Source organism: Ambystoma mexicanum, chromosome 10, assembly GCF_040938575.1.
Source record: "Ambystoma mexicanum isolate Mex_15411 chromosome 10, UKY_AmexF1_1, whole genome shotgun sequence".
In the NCBI taxonomy this organism is placed as follows: Eukaryota; Metazoa; Chordata; class Amphibia; order Caudata; family Ambystomatidae; genus Ambystoma; species Ambystoma mexicanum.
The window spans coordinates 1,366,386,129-1,366,408,436 of record NC_090932.1 but is presented as its reverse complement, the minus strand read 5'-3'; the positions used below and the strand labels follow the sequence as shown (position 1 = coordinate 1,366,408,436).

The following is a 22,308-nucleotide window of genomic DNA, read 5'->3' as shown; positions in this document are numbered from 1 at the left end:
TTGGGACATGTCAGGTAAATGGATCGATTGTTAGTCCATTGTCCTTCGTGATATGCAAAAGTGTTCACGTTGGAAAAGGGGCGATAGACTGTTTGAGTGTCCTACGTGGTAGGTTGTGGAAAATGTGTTTTAAGGGGGATACCGCATCTGACCCGTCGGTGTCCCACTTCCACTCCCGAAAGACCCCCCATCCAGGTGATCCTCCCTCACTGGTCCACCCCCAGGAACTGGATCCAATAGCGATGGCCGTGTACTGGCTACCTGGATGACAAACCCCTAGGCACTAATCAGGCAGACACCTTCAGGTTTCTCGCAGAAGCCTCTTAAAAAATAAATCGACCTTGTGGTTGTCAAGGATGTGGTATAACTATCTTATTCCTGGATGTAGAGCTATAACGAACATCCTACCAGGTTTCAATAGTTGTAGGACAATATACTTATTTGAAGATTTCATTTCTTGTAAGTCACGTAATAAATAGTGGATACTCATCAATGAAGAGTGGAGGAGTGGTGACTCAGAACCCATTACGTAAGCAGGTGAGGCCCCTTTTTGTTTCATAGGAGAAGCACCTGCCCTGAGATTTTAAAAATCAGTCCAATCTGGCTGCGTACATGCCAGTTATTGCTGCCTATGTCCATGATTAGAGATATTCTGTCCCAGCGAACTATAGACCAGTCTCCCTTCCTGACATCTCAGAGAACATTTTGGACAACGACCTGCTGAAAAGCTAGATGATTGGGTAAGAACTAACAATGTCAACTCAGCTCTGCAAGCAGGTTTCTTCAGGGGTGGTAGTACCCTGTATCAATTTGCTGTTCACCTTTATCTCCTAGTCCTAATGTATGCAGCAGCAAGAAAAGAACAACTAGATTGCTGTTCTTTGATCTCATATCTCCATTCGATTCCATCCCAGCTGTTCGTTTATGCAAGGTGTTGCTCAATATTGGTGTCCATAAAAGCCTCTTAGATGATATCTGCATGTTATATACGTGTAACTTGTCATTGGTGAGATTCAGATCTTGGGTGGAATGTCCCAGGAGTTTTTCAGTGGATAAGGGAGTATGAAACTGTGTGTTTGATACCCTTATTTTTGTTAATCATTAACTCACTGGCTCAGTTTATTTCAAAGTTGGAAGCAAATACCCCAAATTTTGATGGGCACGAGATTGTTATTCTTTTATTATCTGATGAAACCATTTTAATTTCAAATATTCAATCGGGACAACAAAGACAGCTAATTAATGTGCAAATAAGGGTCCTGAAATGAATATTCAAAAGACGATGTGTGTGACTTCTAGACTCGTCAAGAAAGTGAAACTGTTTTTCAATCTGTAAACTGAGCTCCAAGAACAGGAGTCATTTTATGAATATATCTGCAAGTACAAATTAGTGCCATCACAATATGGGCATTGCAAATTACAAAAGATCTGCCCTTCTGGGCAGGCAAGAAGGAGTGAAAGTTGCCTTTTCCAAGACATTTTAGTGGTAATGCCATACTTCCTGACTGGGTAGCATACAGATCCCAGGCCATGTCTGCCTCCCTGTGAGGTGCTGAGATTAAGGGGTTTGAAGGATGCCTCTTACCTGGTGAAATCTGAAAATAGAGTTTGTAAAAAGAAATATAAGGACTTCCAGCTGCATGTTTTTGAAAATAGGATTTTTTAAAAGTATTTTAGAAAGTTAATTGTGCAACTTCTACATTCAAGAGTCATACAACTGGGTATTTCCATCTTAATTGGTGAGATTTTCGCATGACCAACTTTCCTGGACAACGATATGGTTGAATAATATGGAGAATTTAACACAGGATATTATATAGTCTGAAGGAAGTCCCTATTAAATCTAAGATAATACCATAATCAACAATTTGAGAGATTGCAATAGGGAAAGTACCGCATGTATTCAATTTAGCATTATAGAAGATTTTATACTTGCACCAACTTCTGGCGTAGCATGTTATTTTCAGGTTGTCACAGAATAACACCAACATATTCTGTTGAGTCATTTCATGTTAAATATGTTGCCCTTCTGAACCATACATGAAAACAAGGAGCGGTACCATATTATACTTTGTTAATATAGTGGAATGGAATCCTCTGTTTTGATTATTATAAATGGCTCCAAGAAAGCACTTTTTGCTCCATTCTTCGATGATAGGGGATTTTGCAAATGTAGACCTGCATTGAAGCATTTATCGATCCTACCTGATGAATATGTTTGTTCTTGTGCCCGCCAATTTCATTGCTGCTGTTTCAAAATTAAATATAAAGTAATGTAAACATTTGTAATGATATTTTTCTTATGTTTTGCACTTTAGATGGAAAGTGTTTATGAACTACGCATTGTATGTTTTAATTGTGCAAACTTTATGGGACATTGTAGTCACAAAATAAAGTTTTATTGATTGATTGACTTCCGTTGAGTTGTCAACACTCTCCATGAAACTCGAGGTGGGCTTTGTAGGGTATTTTGTGGAGATTTGGGGCCTGACGGTATTTTCTTACCGCCGAAAAATAACTTAGCAACAATCACTCCTTGTATTCAGATTGGGCCATGTACAACAATAATATAGTGGGCATGCATTATTTCAGCACCCAGACATGCATATTTGGTATGCGTGGTTGGTATGCGTGGTTGGTGGTATTTTGGTGAGCATAATTCCCTTGTTTTATTTGTGGCCCCAATGTTCAGAATCCCTTATCTTTGCTTAGATTTTTCGTGTAATCACTAGAGAAACCTCAGACCTACATTTCAGGAATACCACATTTTCAGTGTTAGTGTTAGTGTGCCACCATGGGCGATCTCACTGACTTATTTACGACAGAGAGCTATATGTGGTAATTTTGTGGTAATTTCCACTACCTTATATACGGTAGGGAACTATGTCCAGAGAGTCCCTCTTCCCGTTGGCTCATGTACCTCCAACGAGCTATGCTACAAACAATCACTCACAACTGTCCATACTGAATATGATCATGCACACATCTGTCTTAAAATGACAATTGCACTGTTTAAAAGTCTCCCCACATCATCAGCACTGTATTGGTAAATATAAAACACACCACCCGTCTGTTTTCAAATATTTTTCTGTATTATAAAAGTTGCATTTAAACACGACCTCACTCTTTACAGAAATAAATAAAATAGCACAGTAACAGCATTGTCTGTGATACACTGAAAAGAGAGTGGCGGAGAAAAGAACTCGATTTGCAACATTAACATGTGATTAAGGCACAGGAATCTCCTTTCCTACACTGACTGAATATTCTCGTACACACTCAGCTCCCACACTTATGTAATTACCTTATCTGTTCAGCCCGAGTTTTCTTCAGCTGTTCTCTTTCTGAATGTGGCTCCCTTGAAGATTAACCCCAGTGAAAACGAGCGCCTTTCGTTCTCAAACCGGGGTCATTGCCTGGAACTCTCAGCTTTTTCAGCAGAAATGCTCCAACCAGGAAAAAACAGGTCCTTCTCCCAGCTCTCCAAATCTCCACTGTTCTCCCTCTCTCTTCAAACTCCCCCCAGCAAAACCCTAATCACTGCCTCTAGCATGATACTTGCTATGACGCTGCTCCAATCAGAATCAATCATGCCATCTCCTCCCTCTCTACACAATGGCTCATTTTTATAGTAATACTTTGTAACCAACTGATTTCCTGTTCTTTCGAGCTCTTTTGCTTCCTGTAGTTATGTGGACAGAGCAGCAGAGAAAACGAAAAAAAAATGAATGTGCGTTTAAAAGTTCACTTTCAGAGTAGCCCTATTTCTGCAGGGGAGACACATTTTTATTAGTGGGTTATGTTAAATTCAGTTTTATTAGTCAGGTTATTTATGAGTAATGTTAGTTATTAATTTTCAAATGTGTCTCTTGCACCATAGGCATTTCAGGTGAAAATAGTGTGCATTTTTGAATGTGCACGTGTGCTTTTAACTGTAAAAATAGATTTGCATCTTATATGTTAAAATCGTTTTTGACTGAATAACCTGTCTTTCCTTGTTAATCTGGTAACACATATAGCAATGCACCGCACCCTTGTGGTGGTGCTGCATAAAAAAATTGCTACCTGTGCAGTAGTGCTGTACTCTGTGCTGTAACACGCCAAATATCCTTACAGCTTGAAGGATGTCCAGTCTCTAGTGAAATTGCTCTGTCTATTGCATTGGACACACATATGATGCTCCCAGAAGCTTGTCCAAACTAGAGCAGCCATTATATGGTACCTATAATGCCCAACGGTGCTGCCCACTATGTGGTTCACTCGTGTCATGTCTGGTTTAGACCAATTCAATTTGGGGAGTGTCTGGGACAAAATGGCATTAATCGATAAAGTTGCAGATACATAGGGGGTCATTACGAGGTTGGAGGTATTGGCACCATGGCTACCCCTTACCGCATTCCGGGTCCGGGTTCTCGAAATAGGGATTAACCGGGTTATTCCAACCTTGGAGGACCCGGTAAATCCCCATTCTGGGAACCATTCCCCATTCCCATTTGAGCCCCCATAGAGCTCAATGGGAATGGGGATGGAGCTAATAACGGTACCACAATTTGCGGTACCGTTATTACCTCCGAAGTCCCTTAGCGGGTCCCTTCCATAACGCCTGGTAAAACCAGGTGTTAAGGGAGGGACCCGCGAAGGGACCTGGGAATAGGGTGGTAAGGGATTGCCGGTAATCCCTTCCCACCTACCTCGTAATGACCCCCATAGTCTTACCGGGAATTATCCCAGTTTTACTGTCAACAAACAGTAGCAAGTTATGGACTGAATATCTGCTTACAAAAAATATTCAGGCCTAGGGCGTAATTTAGATTAAATCATGTATTTTCCTAATCTGAATTTGTGCATCCACTTGAGATTGGGGATTTTTCAATTAATACATATATTTGGAAATTGAATATTATGCAGAGTTTGGGTGCATGGTCCAGGAATAGTAGAGGGTTTTAAGGACCTCTTTTTTTTCTCTTGCTATGCCAGGTATATGAAGTTGTGTGCCAAACCATTACTTATTTCTCGAGGTATTTCTATGGTTGTTGATATGCTGATCCATATCATTATGCGGGTTCAACACATTCGATTATGCTGTGAGGTGTGTAGCTAATTTAATTTCAACTGCCTGGAAGCTTAGGATGAGTGGTACTTAGATGAACCATCTAGAATATGATGCATTTGTGCTGTCGCTTACTGTCTTCACAATAGTACCAATATCAGTAGAAGATAGCAATATTGTTGAGTGCCATTTTATTTTGCTATTAATGGATTGCTACTATTATTTTATTTATTTTCTGATATCGTTTTTAGGGATGCTGTATATCCAAATTAATACAACAGAATGGTCAGGGCCTGTCTAAAGAACATTAGATATTAGAAACGTAGGACCAACCATTATTGTCTGCAGATGTATGTGTCATTATAATTTCTTGGGAAACAACGCACTTATAAAGATAAAGAGTTTGGTTGCAAATGGAAATATGTCTTAATCAACCATAGTTCGATTTAATTTCTTAATAGCACAAGTAATTTTAACGTGCAATCTCTTTGTATTGCATTATGTGGAAAGTCTGATGAAATGCGCGATGCAAAGTATGTAATCGTTTTTATAAAGTATAAGGACATTGTTGTATGATGTATTTGTAGTTTTATAGCTTAGTTTCTAAATGTTCATCCTGATTTATGATACTGATACTTCATTGTTATACTTTCATGGAGTGTTAGTCCACAATAAAGCAGATTTTCACTTCAATACATCTTTCACATGCCCATTTATCTATGTCTGGTGTTGAGTAATGCAGGCCGAGCAATATATGTTTAGGTTAGCGTGTGTCTTTTCGTGGAGACATCTGCATCGCTGTTTCACATATGCATGCCTAACAGCCAAACAATGCGTGATGGGCATTGGGATGTCACTCCTTTGTATGAAGTCATTGTCGGCTTGGCTTTCTTTAGGGTTTGTCGAAGAGTCAGAACCCAAAGAGAGGAGTGAATGACACCTTACCTGCTAAGTGGTAAACCTGTTTATTCAGTTGTATTTAGGCAAGAGTTTGTCTTTGTTGTCACGCAATGTGAATGCATGTGGTGGTTTTTTTTTTAGGGAATGTGAGATGCAGCAGTGACATGAAACAGTCTTTGAGGATGTGGCGACAAGGAATGAAGAGACTGACCAACTGGTGCCATGTTGATTGCCATAGAGTTTTTTTAAAAAGAAAAAACATACCTATCTGTCCTTAACTCTACTGGATTTCACTACCTAAATTAAAGAAGCTTGGCGCATGTCAGGAAGTCTGTGTAAGTCCAAATAAAAAATGTACCATCCAAGTCAAAAAGCTCCTACACTGCCCCTGTAAGTACGATAAGCCATGATAAATGTCTGCTTCAGCTTCAGGATCCAAGAGAATGATTCCCTTCTCCTGGATGTCAGTGTTCACATTTTAAAAAAAAAAAAGTTCCATAAAGTTCTGGTTTCTTATGACACACAAACAAAACAGTTCTTTGGGGTTATCCCTGGGCTAATAAAATTACTCCCTTCTCCTAGCTAATTCCCCAGAGTACTGTACTGCTCTCAACAAATCTTGCAGTTTGGTCAATGAATTCTCAATGCACTTTGCTTTCCTCATAATTTTCAGTTGGTCCCCATTGGGGTGATGAAGATGCTCTCTGAGGTCCTCTCAACTCTCTAGCACCACACTCGTGTGGAACTGCCAAGGGAATTGTTTACAAACATGACTCACTACTTTCTTGGTTTCTTCACTTTTACAGTCTCAAGTATTCTCGATTTCCTCAGATGTTACCAGGTTACTTTCCAAAAGGAAGGGCCTGCTTCTCCTCTTTTCAAAAAGAGAAGACAACGACAAAAGACACAGACAAGTGTTTTCTTACTCTCGCCCACTGGCCACCAGGTTGTGCTTGCATAACCTTTGGCATTCTGACTCCATGTGGAATGCCTTCTCCACTTTCTGCTTCTACTTCCACTACTGGCAACACTTAGTCGGCCTGCAAGACGTCATTGTGCGTTCTCTTGAACCACACCCTCCACATCTCTCTCTCGAGCCTCTCACAGCTTCCTTCTGCTTCTTTCATCCACCTTGACCTCGATTTCGCTTTCCAACTCTATCTTCATCTCTGTCTCTCTCTGTCTCCATCTCTCTTCCCCCATTGTTTGTTTTTGGCACCTTGATATATCAGGGTCTGCCCTGGCGTAAAGACATTTCCATTGACAACATCTCCTGTAATCGAGCATAGAAGTTTCTATCGGGCCTGATGCCACCAGCAGTACGTTGGAAACTGTTATGCTCAATTACAGGAGCATTGAGTCACATTATTGACTCCTCCGTTTGTGCTCTACTTTCTCCCAAGGATCATGGGGGCAGTGAGACTGGACAATTAACGAATGAGAACAATAGGTCCATCTTCTTGCACGACTCACAGCGCACATGTTTTTGTGGTCTATTGAAAGGTGCCAGCTGTAGAATAATTGTTATGTGCTTTCTCGCATATGCTGGCCCCCCAGTCAGGCCCCGTTTACCTGAAAGAAGACCCTTCCCAGCACTGTAGAATGTCCTTTAGTCCTCTGATGAAGACGTGGTGAAACAACACCTACTCTTGAAACTGGTCAATCCTGTTATAGTCTTGGAAACTGACTCCATGTGGGATGCCTTCTCCACTTTCTGCTTCTACTTCTACTACTGGCAACACCTAGTCGGCCTGCAAGACGTCAATGTGCGTTCTCTTGAACTACACCCACCACATCTCTCTTTCGAGCCTCTCACAGCTTCCTTTTGCTTCTTTCATCCACCTTGACCTCGATCTTGCTTTCCAACTCTATCTTCATCTCCTTATTGACTCCTCCGTTTGTGCTGTACTTTCTCTCAAGGATCATGGGGGCAGTGAGACTGGGCAATTAACGAATGAGAAGAATAGGTCCATCTTCTTGCATGACTCACAGCGCACATGTTGTTGTGGTCTATTGAAAGCCATCAGCTGTGGAATAATCCTTATGTGCATTTTCGCACATTCTGGCCCCCAGTGAGGCCCCATTTACCTGAAAGAAAACACTTCCCAGCACTGCAGAATGTCCTTTAGTCACCTGATGAAGACGTGGTGAAACAACAACTACTCGTCGAAACTGGCCAATACTGTTAGAGTCTTGGAAACTGTGCTTGTGTTACATTGGATAACAACTTAGATTCTCGCCAAGACAGAAGAAAAGAAGGATGAAGAAAAAAAGAATTATACACAAATTGTATAACATTGGGCCTCATTACACGCAGTGCGGTAAACCATGGTGCTATTAGCACCATGGTTCATGCCGGTCATTTACCGGTACCGCCTTGGAGGAAAGGGGAATTACCGCCCTATTCCAAGGTTGGGAAGGCGGTAATTCCGCCTTCCTCCATTGCCCTTCCCCATTCCCATTTTTGCCCCATTGGGCTCTATGGGCATGGGGAAGGCGCTAATTACGGTACCGCAAATTGAGGTACCATAATTAGCACCCTGGTCCCTTTGCGGGTTGTTTTTAACGCCTGCTAAAAAGCAGGCGTTAAAGTACCAACCCGCAAAGGGACCTCGTAGTAAGGCGGTAAGGGTTTACCGGTACCGGTGCCTTTACCGGTACCGGTAAACCGTTACCGCACTACGTGTAATGAGGCCCATTGTCTTTTATCAATGTTGAGATTAAATGTTTTGTATATGTATTTATACTTAGTGTGTTATGCAAATATGAATGTTGAATTGTGTATGGATGAGTGTATTAGGACAGCTTGTCTGCTTGATGGGTTTGAATGTGTTGTTACCTTGTCCTTTATGTTATGTCATAGTTGTGGTTTTACCTGCATTTAATAGTTTTTCTCTAGATTAATTTGTTACCCCTTCCGTCTAATGACTCTGTATCAAATCAAATAAATATTTTTGATACCTTTATAAAAATTATGTCCTCTGGATCTTCTCTTCAGGAAACTATGATTTGAATTGTGACATTTTTAAATCAACCTGTATTTCCAAGAAAATGTAATGCTTTAAAAAAAAGTTGTCGGAAGAGAGAATGTTCAAATAGGAGTTAAAAAAATGTCGACCTTACAACAAAAAAAAACTAATCACTGCATTAAGAGATGTACGTTTGTGATGATGAAACCATAGTCATTGGACAACAATAGGAATACTTCTGCATGCCTAAACAATCTCCCCATACCGAATCCAAATAATGTAGACAAATCTAACCCTATCATATACATTTTTCTTTAATAATTTTGTAAATGTACATATGAAATTTGACTGATTTATTTGTTTCATTGCAGATAAAGGAATACGAGAAATTGGATTCTCAGGAAGAACGCCTTTGTAGGAGTCGACAAATATATGATACATATATAATGAAAGAATTGTTGTCTTGTTCACATGTAAGTATCTTTTTACCTTCCTATGTTCATATGTATGTTAATCTGCTTTGAGGAGGAGGAGAAGTTTTAAGGGAATTAAGCCATCATATTTTTATTTAGCATTTACTTTAGTTTAGGCAAAACCTTAATTTGTTTAGTTTTGTTAGCTAAACTGACCTTTGCTATTTTATTTTCATTAGGAAATCTAATTTAAAGATGTTCTTACTTTGTGGTGCTTTCATTTGAAGATGTTGACATTTTCTGCAGCATTTTAACTTTTTCTCTTATTGTTATTTTGTAATGACATTTTAATCAATTTCATAGTCACATTTTAGTGGCATTGCCCCAAACTTACGTCAAACAAATGCCAAACGTGCTTTTATTGCACATTCGGGATGGGTTGAAAATGACAAATCCCAAAATGCCGAACTAGGCGAGTAAGTGCTACTGGTTTTCCCCTGAACACCAAGTTCGGCATTATGGGCTTGGGGGGTTGTGGGAGTGTCCCCTGCTTACATTAAATGCAAAACAGGTACCAAATGAACAGAATCCCAAAAGCTGGAGTTTCAAAATGCAACCAAATCAGCTTCTCAATTTTGAAAGTCAAGCTTTTCTGAATTCAGATTTTTAACGTAGATTCTCATTTTAGTTGCACCTATTTTTCTTTCATTTTTGTGTATTTTTATGACTATTTAATTAAAGGAAAAATGAAAATATATCAGTTCAGGAGTAGGCTGTGTTGCTTTCCATCGTCAAGTACCATTAGCATGATTTGGCATCCGTGGGGAATTGTGAGGAAGACCAAGTTGTACAACCTCTTGAAGATAGTGAGATAACAGAGTTGATCTCTCTTGTTTTAATAAATGCTGTTTCTTTTGATGATCTTGTACATGATAGTAGCAATGGTGATAATTAGGTGGTGTGGATCTCAGATTTGGATGTGTATCAGAGAAGCTGGAGCAGCAGTGGCAATGCCACCAGCGTGAAGATCATGATGTATTGAGCCTAAAAAAGGTGCAATACAGACACGTGTTCCTCTGTAACTCCAATTATTCCTAGGAAAGGGCATCCCTTTACCCTCAGACTCTTGGCTTATGCAACATGGATAAGGGGTGAGGCTAAAAGATTGGTGTGCACCAATTGAGTGCTGAGTAACATTAAAGGAGGGGCATGCACTATGAATCCCATTCATCAGGTACCACATAGGTCTTAAGCCATCTGTGACACTTTCTGTCCACCCAAACTCAAATCACAGATCATACAATGAGGATGAATAGATTGCTGCTGCCAGGATTGCCTTGGATTCTGAGAAAAAAAGATTCCCTTTTGTAAGCGTAAGCATTTCCTTACTGTGGCAAAGTATTGTCACAGTAGGGACATCCCTGAGCGTACAATACTTTATAAAAGCGGTGACACTACTGTATCACAGCAGGGGCATGATCACTTACAAAAGGTACAAATCCAGAATGTCAGCACCGCTTTGATAACGTTTTGTGCACTCTTTGATAACGTTTTGTGCACTCAGGGATGGAGATTTCTCAGTTAACTGAATTACCTTGGTAAGATTAGGCCACATTTGTGCTTCTGAGTTTTTCAGGGTGAAAGTCGAAAACATCAGACACACAGCAACATTTCTAGGGAGGTGCTGCATAGCCTGCATCTACATAATCATCTTGGGAGTATTAGAGCAGCAGTCGCAGTTGACCAATGGCATTTTAACTGCATGGAAGGGAAGATAATAATAGTGGCTGTTCATCTCTTTCCTGTGGGCGTACAATCACAAATGGTGTATGTGTGTGCGAGTTTGCGTGTGTCTGCATAACCGTGTCTCTGTAGAATTCATCTGACACTTATTTGTAGGGGCCTCTTCCGTGTTGGAGTGCTTATAAAATGTATGCCCCATCCCTTTAAGAGAGTAGGAAGAACATCTCTCGATGTGTCTCCATACTTTATTGATGAGTGCCCTCATAAATGTGAAAGTACAGGCAACGTTTGAGAGTACACACCCTGTTGAAAATCCTAGTTCAAGCCAAATCATGTGTGCTTGCCCGTTCCCTGTGGAACAGTATGCAAACATTATCAGTGTTTAACCCCTTCCCTGCAGGAAAGCAGCCAAAAAAGGCATTGTGCCTCATTACGAGTCTAGCAGTAACCCTGCCTGTGTTACCGGAGGGTTGCGCCCAACTCGCAACATTGTACCAGCACCTAGCTTCCCCGTGTCACTGGGACATTGCAAGTCCCGGCGGACCAGGAAGCTAGGTACCGGTAAATGTTAGTCCCCATTCCCATGGAGTCGCATAGGACTCCATGGAAATGGGTTCACGGAAGCTTCAGCACCATTACTGTTGGTGCCAATGCTTCCGTGATGAGTTTGCTTACCAGGCCCACTGTGCCCGGCAGGGTCATACCTGTCGGGCGCAGAGGCCCCTGCAGGCAAACTTGTAATTTGATGGTCCAGAAACAAGGGTGCCGGTAAGCTTATGGGCATGGTCCTATGAGACCCATTATCTTGATTTGATTTAATTTGTATAACACATACCCACGTTGGATTGGGTAGGGCAACCAGAATCTGGGTAATAATGACATTTTATCTACCTACCAGAAAAAGGTCCAGTTGACGCAGTTACATGGGCAACTGGTTACACAGTCTAAGGTTCAGAATGGGAATATTCTGTCCCCTGTGATGGTACAATGAGAACTGTGAATTTTTAACAGATGCAGACTGGTAGGGTGAAAAGATGTAGAAGGATAACAAGGACACATCTGTTTTAATCGGCGGTAAACCATCAATGTATCGAAAAAGTGCAGCAAATAATATGAAAGGTGATATGGTGATTCACTGGTACCCAATGAAGACCTGAACAAATGCTGGAGATGTGCAGATGCTTGGGGAGTCCACAAATAAGCCATACACCTGCATTCTATATCCTCTGGAGATGCAACAGCAGTTTGTTTAGGAGACCTACATGTAGTAATTGTTTGTAGTCTAATAAGGAATTTATTAGGGGACTCGCAAATCCAGCATTAACTTATTTTGGGATACATGGGAGATCCTTCCTGAGGAACCACAGTGAAAAGAATGACAATCTTACTACTTCTATCATCTGAAATGTAAGTGAGAGGTCAGGTTCCCACATAACACCTATGTTTTTAACTTCAAGAAAGAACGAGGTAGGAAGTCCAAAGAGGGTAGGGGGGGGAGGTAATTGAAGAGGAACAGTGATCACGTGTTTGCACACAATGCAACATCACCTCTGTTTTTGCAGGACTGAGTTGGAGTCCATTTGCTGCCATTCAATCCCATACTGTTGAAAGTCATTCCTCGAGCTGAGCCCAATTGTTGTTGTCGTAAGGTTGTGCATTGTCGGCTTAGGAATGGAAATGGAGCCCAAAATTATACAGGATATTCATTAATGGTGAATGTAGAGATTGAACAACAGAAGGGAAAGGGGGCCCTCTGAACTCCACCATATACTCTAACAGAATGCCTGAGAGGAAGCTCTTGAACCAGTTCAAAGATTGATCAAACAGTGCAAGGAGCCTATACAGCCAGAAATGAGGAGGCCATGATCAATGATATCGAAGGGTGCCTACAAGTCAAGCGGGACTCGGAGTGAGGTCTGGCCCCCATCTACTGCTGCCATCATTTCATCCCATATGGAATCAAGCACGGTTTTAATCATATGGGATGGAAAAAGCCAGATTGATAAGGATCCAAATCTACTTCTGTTTGGCACATGTTTGTAGCTGTACTGTCGCAAATCTTTTCTATGATCTTAGCATTCCCAGTAGATTGAACTTGGGGGAGTAACACCTTCTGAGACTTCTTGGAACCTAAAATCAAGATTGTTATATACAGAGGTTCAGTTGGGTTCGACTGGAGATTTCCTTGTTGGTTTCTTCAAACGTTTTCTGTTTTTGCCATAAAATGTCCCTGAAATCGTTATCCAATTGCAAAGATGAAGAACATTTTTGTGACAGACTAGAAGGGTGTGCTAAGGATTTAACAATAGCACAAATCTCCTTAAGTCTAGTGTGTACATCAGTAATGTAGTTATGCTAAAAAGAGGTTTTATAAGTCAATATCATTTTTTTATAGTGCTTGTGCACCTCCCGAAAATGACATACCAAATTTGCGAGCCTTTGGTTTGAGGTCTTTTATTTCTGTTGATTACCATGGATTGGTCTGTTTCTTAGGAACAAGTGGACATAATGGGCGTAGGTGTCAACTGCATGGAAGCCTGCAGTGCTCTTTGCTCCTGTGGGGTGTAGATAATTCTCCATGTTCTCTAAGTTGTATTCTGTATATAGAGAATCTAAAAATGATACATTCCAGTTTCCCTCTCTAATTCTAAGAAGAATCTTTATGTTAATTAGGCGGAACAAGCTGAATGTTTTAGTTGTAAGAGATGCGTAGCTTGTATTCCTGAAGGTAAACATGCTTGTAGATTGTGTGGCAATTCTAATATTTCGACTTTGTTAAATGTTTTTATTGTGCATTCACTCCTTGTTGAATTTACTGATGTCAAAATTAAATTGTTCTTTTAATTAATCAATAAAACATTATATCAAAAATGAAAAATAGAAATAATTTGGAAACAGGGAGGCACATGCTAAACTAGTGCCTGCTGTACTTTGGTTGGTACTTACACCCTGTACTACAGGAAATATGTTGAAGATCTGAACACTATGAAGATGGAGCAATTCTAGCTACATTGTGCATCAGGTTACAGGGTTTTGCTTTTACTATCTATAACTAGAGTTTGGAAGGAGGTAGAGGAAAAACTGAGAAATAAGTATATGTTGGTGTTTTTTTTAGATATGTCTGTATGATAAGTGTAACTCTTTTTAGGATTTGTATTTTTCTCTATGTTTTAAATGAACGTATGCATTGTAATTTGAAAATTGATTTTTGTTTTAGATATTACAATGATTTCTTATTTGTTTTTTTATACTAATTGTGTGGAAAGTTGCAATACATTAAACACACCAAATAAAGAAATACAGAGAACAATATAATAATTGTGGGTGTTCATATATTTCACCCGGGGAAGTGCATGGACAAATGTGGTGATGTGACCAATTTCCCATGGAAGAACCGGGAAAGGAATATTGGTGTTCATCTCCTTCACGGTGGGAATGCAGCTAAAGATTGTAGGAATTCACCTGATTCTCTGTGAGAGAGTGCCCAAAATATTAGTGCAAAAAATCTTTGTGAATGTGCGCTCTACCACCTGGAACAAAATAATCCCAAAATGTAGGTCTCAATCACTGTGGGGTGAAGGCACATGTTTTAGGTGTAATGTATGTATTCTCCATTCCCTGGTGAGGTACCACCAAACATTGTGTTTGCAAGTGGCTAATTCCCCTCAGTATCAAATACAGAAGACATTTTTCTAATGTTACCAAGTTGTGTTACATTCTGACCTTAGACCCAAAAAAGTATAATATGCATAATAATTGAGTGCTTAAGGGCATCTTTGAAATTTCAAATCCTCGCCTCACTTATATCACAATGTATATTTTTGTCCAGAGCATGAATTAGTTGTATCCAAGACTGTGAAAATCATCAGTGGACACAACACCCACTCAGTGTTTTGGCTAACCTACTGTCCAGTGGGTACAGGTCATCAACTGGTGTCTTACCGAAATATGGTGCTCCTTCAGTATCATGAATTTGAGATCGTCTGTATGAGCCACAGACATTTTTCCCTGTGACTGAAGACAATAGCATCATCTGCACTAGACAGTTCCAATTGCACGCACGTTTGCTGCTTATAAATAACTTCTGGACAAAGTGTGCTGGCCACAAAGAATGTTTAGATACTCAGTCATCAATGATCGTCCTTTCTGAGGTAGACTGCACCACTCAAATATGTATGCACCATCTGTGTAGCTGTTGGCCTACTAGCTATTGTACTCAAAGGTTCAAACACTATGAGGTTTGCACATTCAGAAAGTGAGTGCCACAGGTGTGTTTGTGAGAGAGATGCCCACCCTACATGGGCTATTAAATGTACCAACATTGTAGACGTTAGTAGTAGGGACCTGTCAGATGACAGATTTTATTTTGAATGTTGGAAGTGTTTTCTGTTTGCAAGAGAGTACTCTTTCTTGAGCCTCTCGTGTGCAGTCTTCCACATTCAACTCCATATTAAATTCAAAGGTGCCAAATCATATGGCTAAACATATTCAATGCTATACTCCTTGGTCATCAAAACATATTGGTAGCATTTGACTCAAAGGCTGAATAGTGTCTCACTTTCCCATGTTTAACTATTCCCTTGCCTTTTAGGGCATCTTCATATCTACCAAATTATTAATTAGCAGTCCCACACTAAATGGCACAGAGGCAAGGCCAAACACTGGTCCTCATTATAACCCTGCCGGTATCCTGGCAGTAAGCCAGCCAGGATACCGGCAAAGGTATTACCGTTTCCGGCACTCAGAGAGGCAGCATTGCCGTGAGATTACGAGTGCTAGAGTGACGGTGTAAATCCCCATTCATAGAGTCCCATAGGATTCCATATGGGGATTTGCCGTCCTTACCGGCACTGACCCTGCTGGCGACAGTAATTACTGTGTTTTTTTCTGGTAGGGCATCTGCCTTAACTTAGGCACCCCATTGGCAAACCCATAGTCAGCCGGTCCAGTAAAGTGCCAGTATTCGTGAATACCAGCACTTTAATACCGGCCGACTCTGAATGAGGCCATAGAAAAGATAATGCGTTGTATATGAGCTGGCACTATGTCTTTGTGAAGAATGCTTCACCTATTGTTGAACTATAATACTCGCTCCAGTCATTTACAGCATTTCTTTGTCTCACAATAGTGGTCAAGCAGGTACAATGTTGAATTTCAGGCGATCTTCACAGGAATTACCTGCTTGTGGTGTGCCAGTTTATGGTGTAACTGCTATTCTAGGAAATTATTTCTGGCTGAAATGTGAGCAGATCTTGTGACAATAAGGATATCATAAATATGGGGACAACCTTGACAAAGAGAGTCACAACAAGGTGGACAAATTGTGCAAAGAATGGGATAAGTATTGTTTATCCCAGATGGTGATGACATTGGAACTATTATCTGCCACTACAAAACCTATGCTAGCTTGTAAGGACTTAGACACTCTGTTCCCACCTACACTTTCTCCCACATACTGCCAAAGCACTGCATGCACAAAGCGGCTTGTTGGACAGCATGCGTTCACATGCACCATCTCTTCTTTCTTAGCACCAGCTGTCAAGGTAACCCAATGACTATTACTTCCATTTAGTCTGTGAATTACCTGCTTGTCTACAGATAGAATTTCTGACCTGTTCAATACCTTTCTCACTACAGGAAAAATGGCTTGGCACAACTGTGTGAAAAAAAAACTCTGTTCATTATTAGCCAGTGAATGTCAATGCTTGCCATCTGTCATTCAAGTCATCTGGTGCATACTGATTTTTCTGTTTAGGTCTACTTGATTGAAAATATTTGACCTCATTTGTTTGGGGTCGTTTTTTGTGCTAAAAATGCAAGGGGGAGAACCCCCGCACCGCGCCCTCACTTACCCCCACATTAACCTATTCCCTTACCCATCCCCATAAATGTATTTAATTTAATTTGACCGACCAAAATAATAAAACAAATTCGGACAAATGGAACTGGTCACATGTTTTTCGATCAAGTATGCTAATACTGATTTTTCACTTGCCACTACTATAATTTATGACATTGTTAGTACTTACACCATGGTACATTGCAGGATGACTTTGTGGAACAATACAAACAAGTGACAGGATGCTGCAAGTTGTACAACAGGAGGGCTATTACAAATGTTCGTCCTACGCATGTGTATGTTGTTATTTACTTCCTAGGGTCCAGTATCAATTAATTCTGTTGTCATCTAGTGTTGTGAATACCTTGGTGTCACATGCACTAGGGCTCCAGGGTGCATACTTCCTGTCACTGACAGTACGGAGGTGATCTGCCTTGATTGATGTGCATGCATATGGTCAGTATGTGAGGTGTGCCTTGCTTGGAGCACAGCGTCATGTACATCACTGACGTACAGGGTCACTAGTGCCCATGTTGGTCAGGACGAATGTTGCTTGCGTGTACCATTGTACTGTCAGCTGATGGGTACTGTACTAGTTGTGGTGGTGTGATAACGACAATAGGTGGGACACATTTGTCAAGGGGGCCTTGAAGCTACTGGTCTGTTGCAGTGGTTATTAGTTTGAGACACACATTTAGTAGTGTTCATAGCTTGACATGTGCTATATTTTTGGAACCAGTCTGGCTATTGTGTAGTACATGGGTGATCAGTGTGCTGGCAAGGGGTGATGGTAATGTGTGACAGTTCTTGTTACTTGCAGTTCCATGGTAGTTGTGTCCTACATGGTGCCATTATCATCCTACTTAGTGGGCGTTTAAGGGGTTCACACCTTCCATGACCCTTGATGCAATGGCCTGTGGTGTCACATAGATGGGTCATGCACAGTCAGGGTTAATGTTGCCTGGATGCATGGAGGTTTGTGCATGTCAAAATGCTATTGGTGTGGTGCTGCTGACTCTGACCTCAGCCGAGCACACACACTCTAGGCCTGCCATGTCAAGGATGATGCTGACCGTCTCCTTCCCCGGGGTCATCTGCAGTGGATCAACTGGTCATCCACCTGTGGCTGCTGTCTCCTGGCGGTGGATGTATACCGGGGTGCCAACTTGTGCCATGAGGTTGTTCAGCCTCTTATTCATGTCTTTGCTTTCTTGTGAGACATGACCTGCAGGCCCCACCTTGTTCCTTATTTCTGATGAGATGGCATTCTTCCTCTGATGGGTGGTCTTGTGGTGTTGTGACCCATACAAGTCCTCTGAATGGGCCACCACCTGCTCTGCTAGGACAGCCAGCTCCTGGTCCATGAATTTGGGCGTCCTCGTGTGCATTTCTGGAACCTTCCCATTTTCTTTACCTCCCAACACGATCGACCTTTCCTGTGGTGGTGGATGGCACACATTTCAATGGATTGTGTTTTTAAAGATGGCTGCTTTGATGCTATTTCTGCTGGTGGTAATTTCGTAGGTGATAATTCCGCCAACAGAAATAGCATCATCGCCGAACTGGAATTAGTACCAAATATACGGCATTAAGAGAAATTCTACCAATTTAACACTGAATTACCATTGGTTTCGTGTTTTTCCACGGTAATTCCTCCGGCAGAATTACTCTTACTGCCTATAGGTGGTGCATGCACCCGCATACTTATGATTCATGGACATACTGCCACACATTTCGCCAGGAGGAATTACTGCCATCTTTACCCCCAAACTTGTAATGAGGAACTTTGTTACTTAAAAGCTTAGTAACACTTTATTTCTCAGGCATACAGTGTGTTATATGGCAAACTCGAGTAAAGTGCTACTTAGGCCACCACCATCTCAAAACCACCACCATACAATATTAAATTCACCTGAATACAACTTCTGGAGAATCAAATGCACTAGTCTCTGCGTATTTTGTGTTTGCATGTTGTGATGAAGCAGTCCAATTTCCAAGCATGAAATATGGATGAAGGAATTATTTATTCCATGACTGTGAGCAAGTAATCCGACAACTGGAAAAACAGGTGATAGAAATTGAAGAAAGTCAGAGAGAGGAGAGAGCAGATTGTAAACATGGCTGCCAAAGCTGCATGAAGAAGCTGAGATGATAAGAAAGTCAAACAGAGTGGACCGAAGAGTAGAAATTTACCCAGACAAATATCAATGGAAACAATGCCAACCAGGAAAACACAATTACAAACTCCTTGGCAGAAGGGATTTGAAATAAGAACATTTTGGAGAGACTGCCAAAATCAAATCTGCTGAAAAGACACTGAGAATGTCCAGACAGGGGCAACAAACAAGGAGGCGAATGAGTTCATACTCACCTGAGACAGAAAGGGGATAACAGACACTGAGAGCCTTGGGAGAGCAAACAGTGAGATGCAATGGGCTTGTGGTGGTGAAGCAAATGGCACCATTGGCACTGTACACTGGGGATTGTGACTCAATCTCTCAGAGCCTGTGGCACAATGTTAAAAGACTCTAACCCATACTGATAAGGGAAATTAGAATTTAAGCATTCAGTACCCTGATTTCTAAGAAGATCAAATCCCTATGAAGAAACAATAACTTACACTTATTGTTTCATTAATTCATATTCTATATTACCAATTTTATTAGGGGAGACATGACATAGTTCAGTCAAGGGCCTAGTTCAAATGTTTCCTCAACAGTAAGTGTCAGACAACACCTGTTCCAAATGGATCTTCAAACAAATGTCCATGTTCAATATAGTTGAGTTGTATTTTTGGCATTGGGTTCTATCACACGTCTAGTCCCAATTCCTACTCAAGCAAGAAGCAGGTTGCCTCAAATTGACAATCAAACAACATGCCACTAATGCCATGTTTTACCAGCAACACCACTATCCATTAGAATATTGTATGTTACCCCAAAAACAATAACTAATGTAATACTGTGTGCTAGTCTCTATTATATTGTGGCTGTGTGTTCAATCAAGTACCAAGCAAAAACTCATCCCCAAGTAGGTAATGTGTTGTGTCAAATGCTCAAACATCCTGCCAATATTGCTGTTTCCTCATCACCACAACTGCCTGAGCGACCAACTGCCAAACAAACTAATATCCTCCAAAAATCAAGAGCGTGTGAAATGTGGTGCAATAATTAAGCAATATCCCCCATGCCCATGTAATATTGTTATTAGGTTCCGGGACACTAATAGTATTTTTTCTCGAGTTGGGAAACGTCGTGGAAAGCTTTTCGTAACTCGAGAAAAAAACATGCCTGCCATGGATCGGAGAGAATGGACAGCACATACTCCCTTCTCACTTTCCATGGAGGCCATGAAAAAGTAAACAAAGAAAATGGCCACCGGGCAACAGAGCAAAGGGACTACATGCCAGTCGGAGTAGACAAAGGGCATTTCTGGGATGCAGCGTGCATCGCGAGGAGGTCATTGTGGAGCTGGAAACCACTCAGCGAGGGCCAATGAGCTTGTGTATTGCAAGCTCATTGTCCCTCGTGGGTACTATTCTGTGTTATTGTTTGGCTTTTTCTTCAGTTAAGCAACTTGTGCAAATTCCTTCACAAACAGGCAGAGGGTGAAATTTCACATTAAGAAAAAACAACCACTTATGTCACTAACAAAAACATCTATGACCAGCACCTCCAAATATTGTTATGTTTCCCAGAAATGCTTTTGTATTCCAGTGTGGTGGTCTCTTGGCTGTTGTGCTCTTGTGTTAAATCAAACACCTAGGGTTGATTCCATTTCTCAATCATGTTATGTGTTGTATAGTGGCGTGGCCCACACAAAGAACCACAGTGACTCGGAAATATAGTTCAAGGGTTTTTATTAAAATACCTTACAGATGGTATAGTCATTTCTCTTGTGTCAATGGTGTGTGGGTCTAGCAAGGCTGGGATGTTTGGCCCTAGGGTGGCCCTCTCTCTCTTGTCTACCCAACCTTGTCCCTACCTCCCTAACCCATATCTCGCTTTTGGGGATGTTAGTAGCACTAGGAACGGTAACCCCTATCTGTCTTGCGCTTTCTAGGCTGATGGTGTTTTCCCTAAATTATTGGCTAGCTAACTCCCTAGGGATCTTTTAACTTCGCCTCTCCTATCCCTACTTACTAATCTCCGGGAATAGGGAATGGTGCCCTCTTTCTCCCCATATGATGCTCATTCTTTTCACACCTTCTCGTACCCGACTGTTCTTTATACTGGTCTCTTAAATTGTTGTCCTCCCACCAGGTCATTGTCGCTCCAATCTCTCACTTTGCCTTTCCGTCTCCACCTTTCTATCTTACTTCTTTTTCTACTCCTCTTCTTACTATCACTCGTACCTCCAACTATCCTTCTATCTCGGTTATTGTCTCTTCCCTCCTTCCCTCCTTCCGCCCACTCTACTTCCTCACTTCTTGCTATTCCTCTAGTTATAATATCTGGCTCATGTTACACCTTTAGCTACTCCTAATCTCCCACTCACTGTCACACTATCCAAGTCTCTCTCTCCCACTTCTACTATTCCCCTCTCCTACTACCTCTACCCTTCCACTGTCTTTCTCTGTCTTGACTCCAAGTGATATTGTGCCCTTCCCACCCCTCTCGCTAGCCCCTGGTCCAACCCTCAGGCACACTCAGGAATTGTGTTCCCTGCACACCTCTTCTACTACCAACTAGCGCCCTACTTCTTATCTACTTCACTCGCTACTCTCAAAACCTATTGACTTTCCACTATTGCCACGACCTCGCCCCCACTACTTCACTCTGCCAGTACTCTTACTCTACCTCTAATACTCACACTCTCCCCCTCTCTCACACAAACACTCCACAGACGCCCCTTCTTGACAGTAACATCTGCACTCGCGGATGCCCCCCACCGCCTCTTGTCCTCTCCCAACTAACTCATACTTGCACACTCACACACACTCCTTAAATACCCCACCCACTCCCAGGATCGGATACTTACACTGTCCTATCACTTACCTGGCTCACGTAGGTTTTACAGGGAAAGGCCTTGGGAGAGCTTAAAAGCGCTGCTAAGCCCTGCCCTTTTCCAACATGGACCATGATACTGTTCAGGGTGGGTGCGCGGCTCAAGGCCTGAAGGGGCCTTTTAAAAATAGTATTACATTCCTGATGGTATAGTGCGTCAGCTGGAGCTTGATTTCTTTGAAGGCGAGTGTTGTGGGTCCTCTGGCACCCCTTGCTTTTCTGCAATCCACGTCTTCCTACGTTAGTGCGGCCTGCATTGTGCCGCTCGTGGTACCCCTTTGTTTTCGCATACCGCTGCTTCGGCATCAGAGAGAACATTTCCTCTGGCTGCTGCTCTGACCTAGAAGCGGCCATCATCGCAGGTAAGAAGGGGTCGGGTGCGTTGCTA

General features: G+C 41.6%; 1 protein-coding gene across 2 annotated transcripts in view; it reads left to right on the top strand.

Annotated features, from left to right (window-relative positions):
• The window catches only part of GRK3 (G protein-coupled receptor kinase 3), a 1,763,027-nt gene that overhangs the window by 1,133,987 nt on the left and 606,732 nt on the right, over nucleotides 1-22,308 (top strand). For both annotated transcript variants that reach the window (XM_069619380.1, XM_069619381.1), the window contains exon 4: nucleotides 9,291-9,392. In XM_069619380.1, coding sequence (XP_069475481.1) covers nucleotides 9,291-9,392 — 102 coding nt within the window. The remainder of the gene's footprint in view (nucleotides 1-9,290; nucleotides 9,393-22,308) is intronic.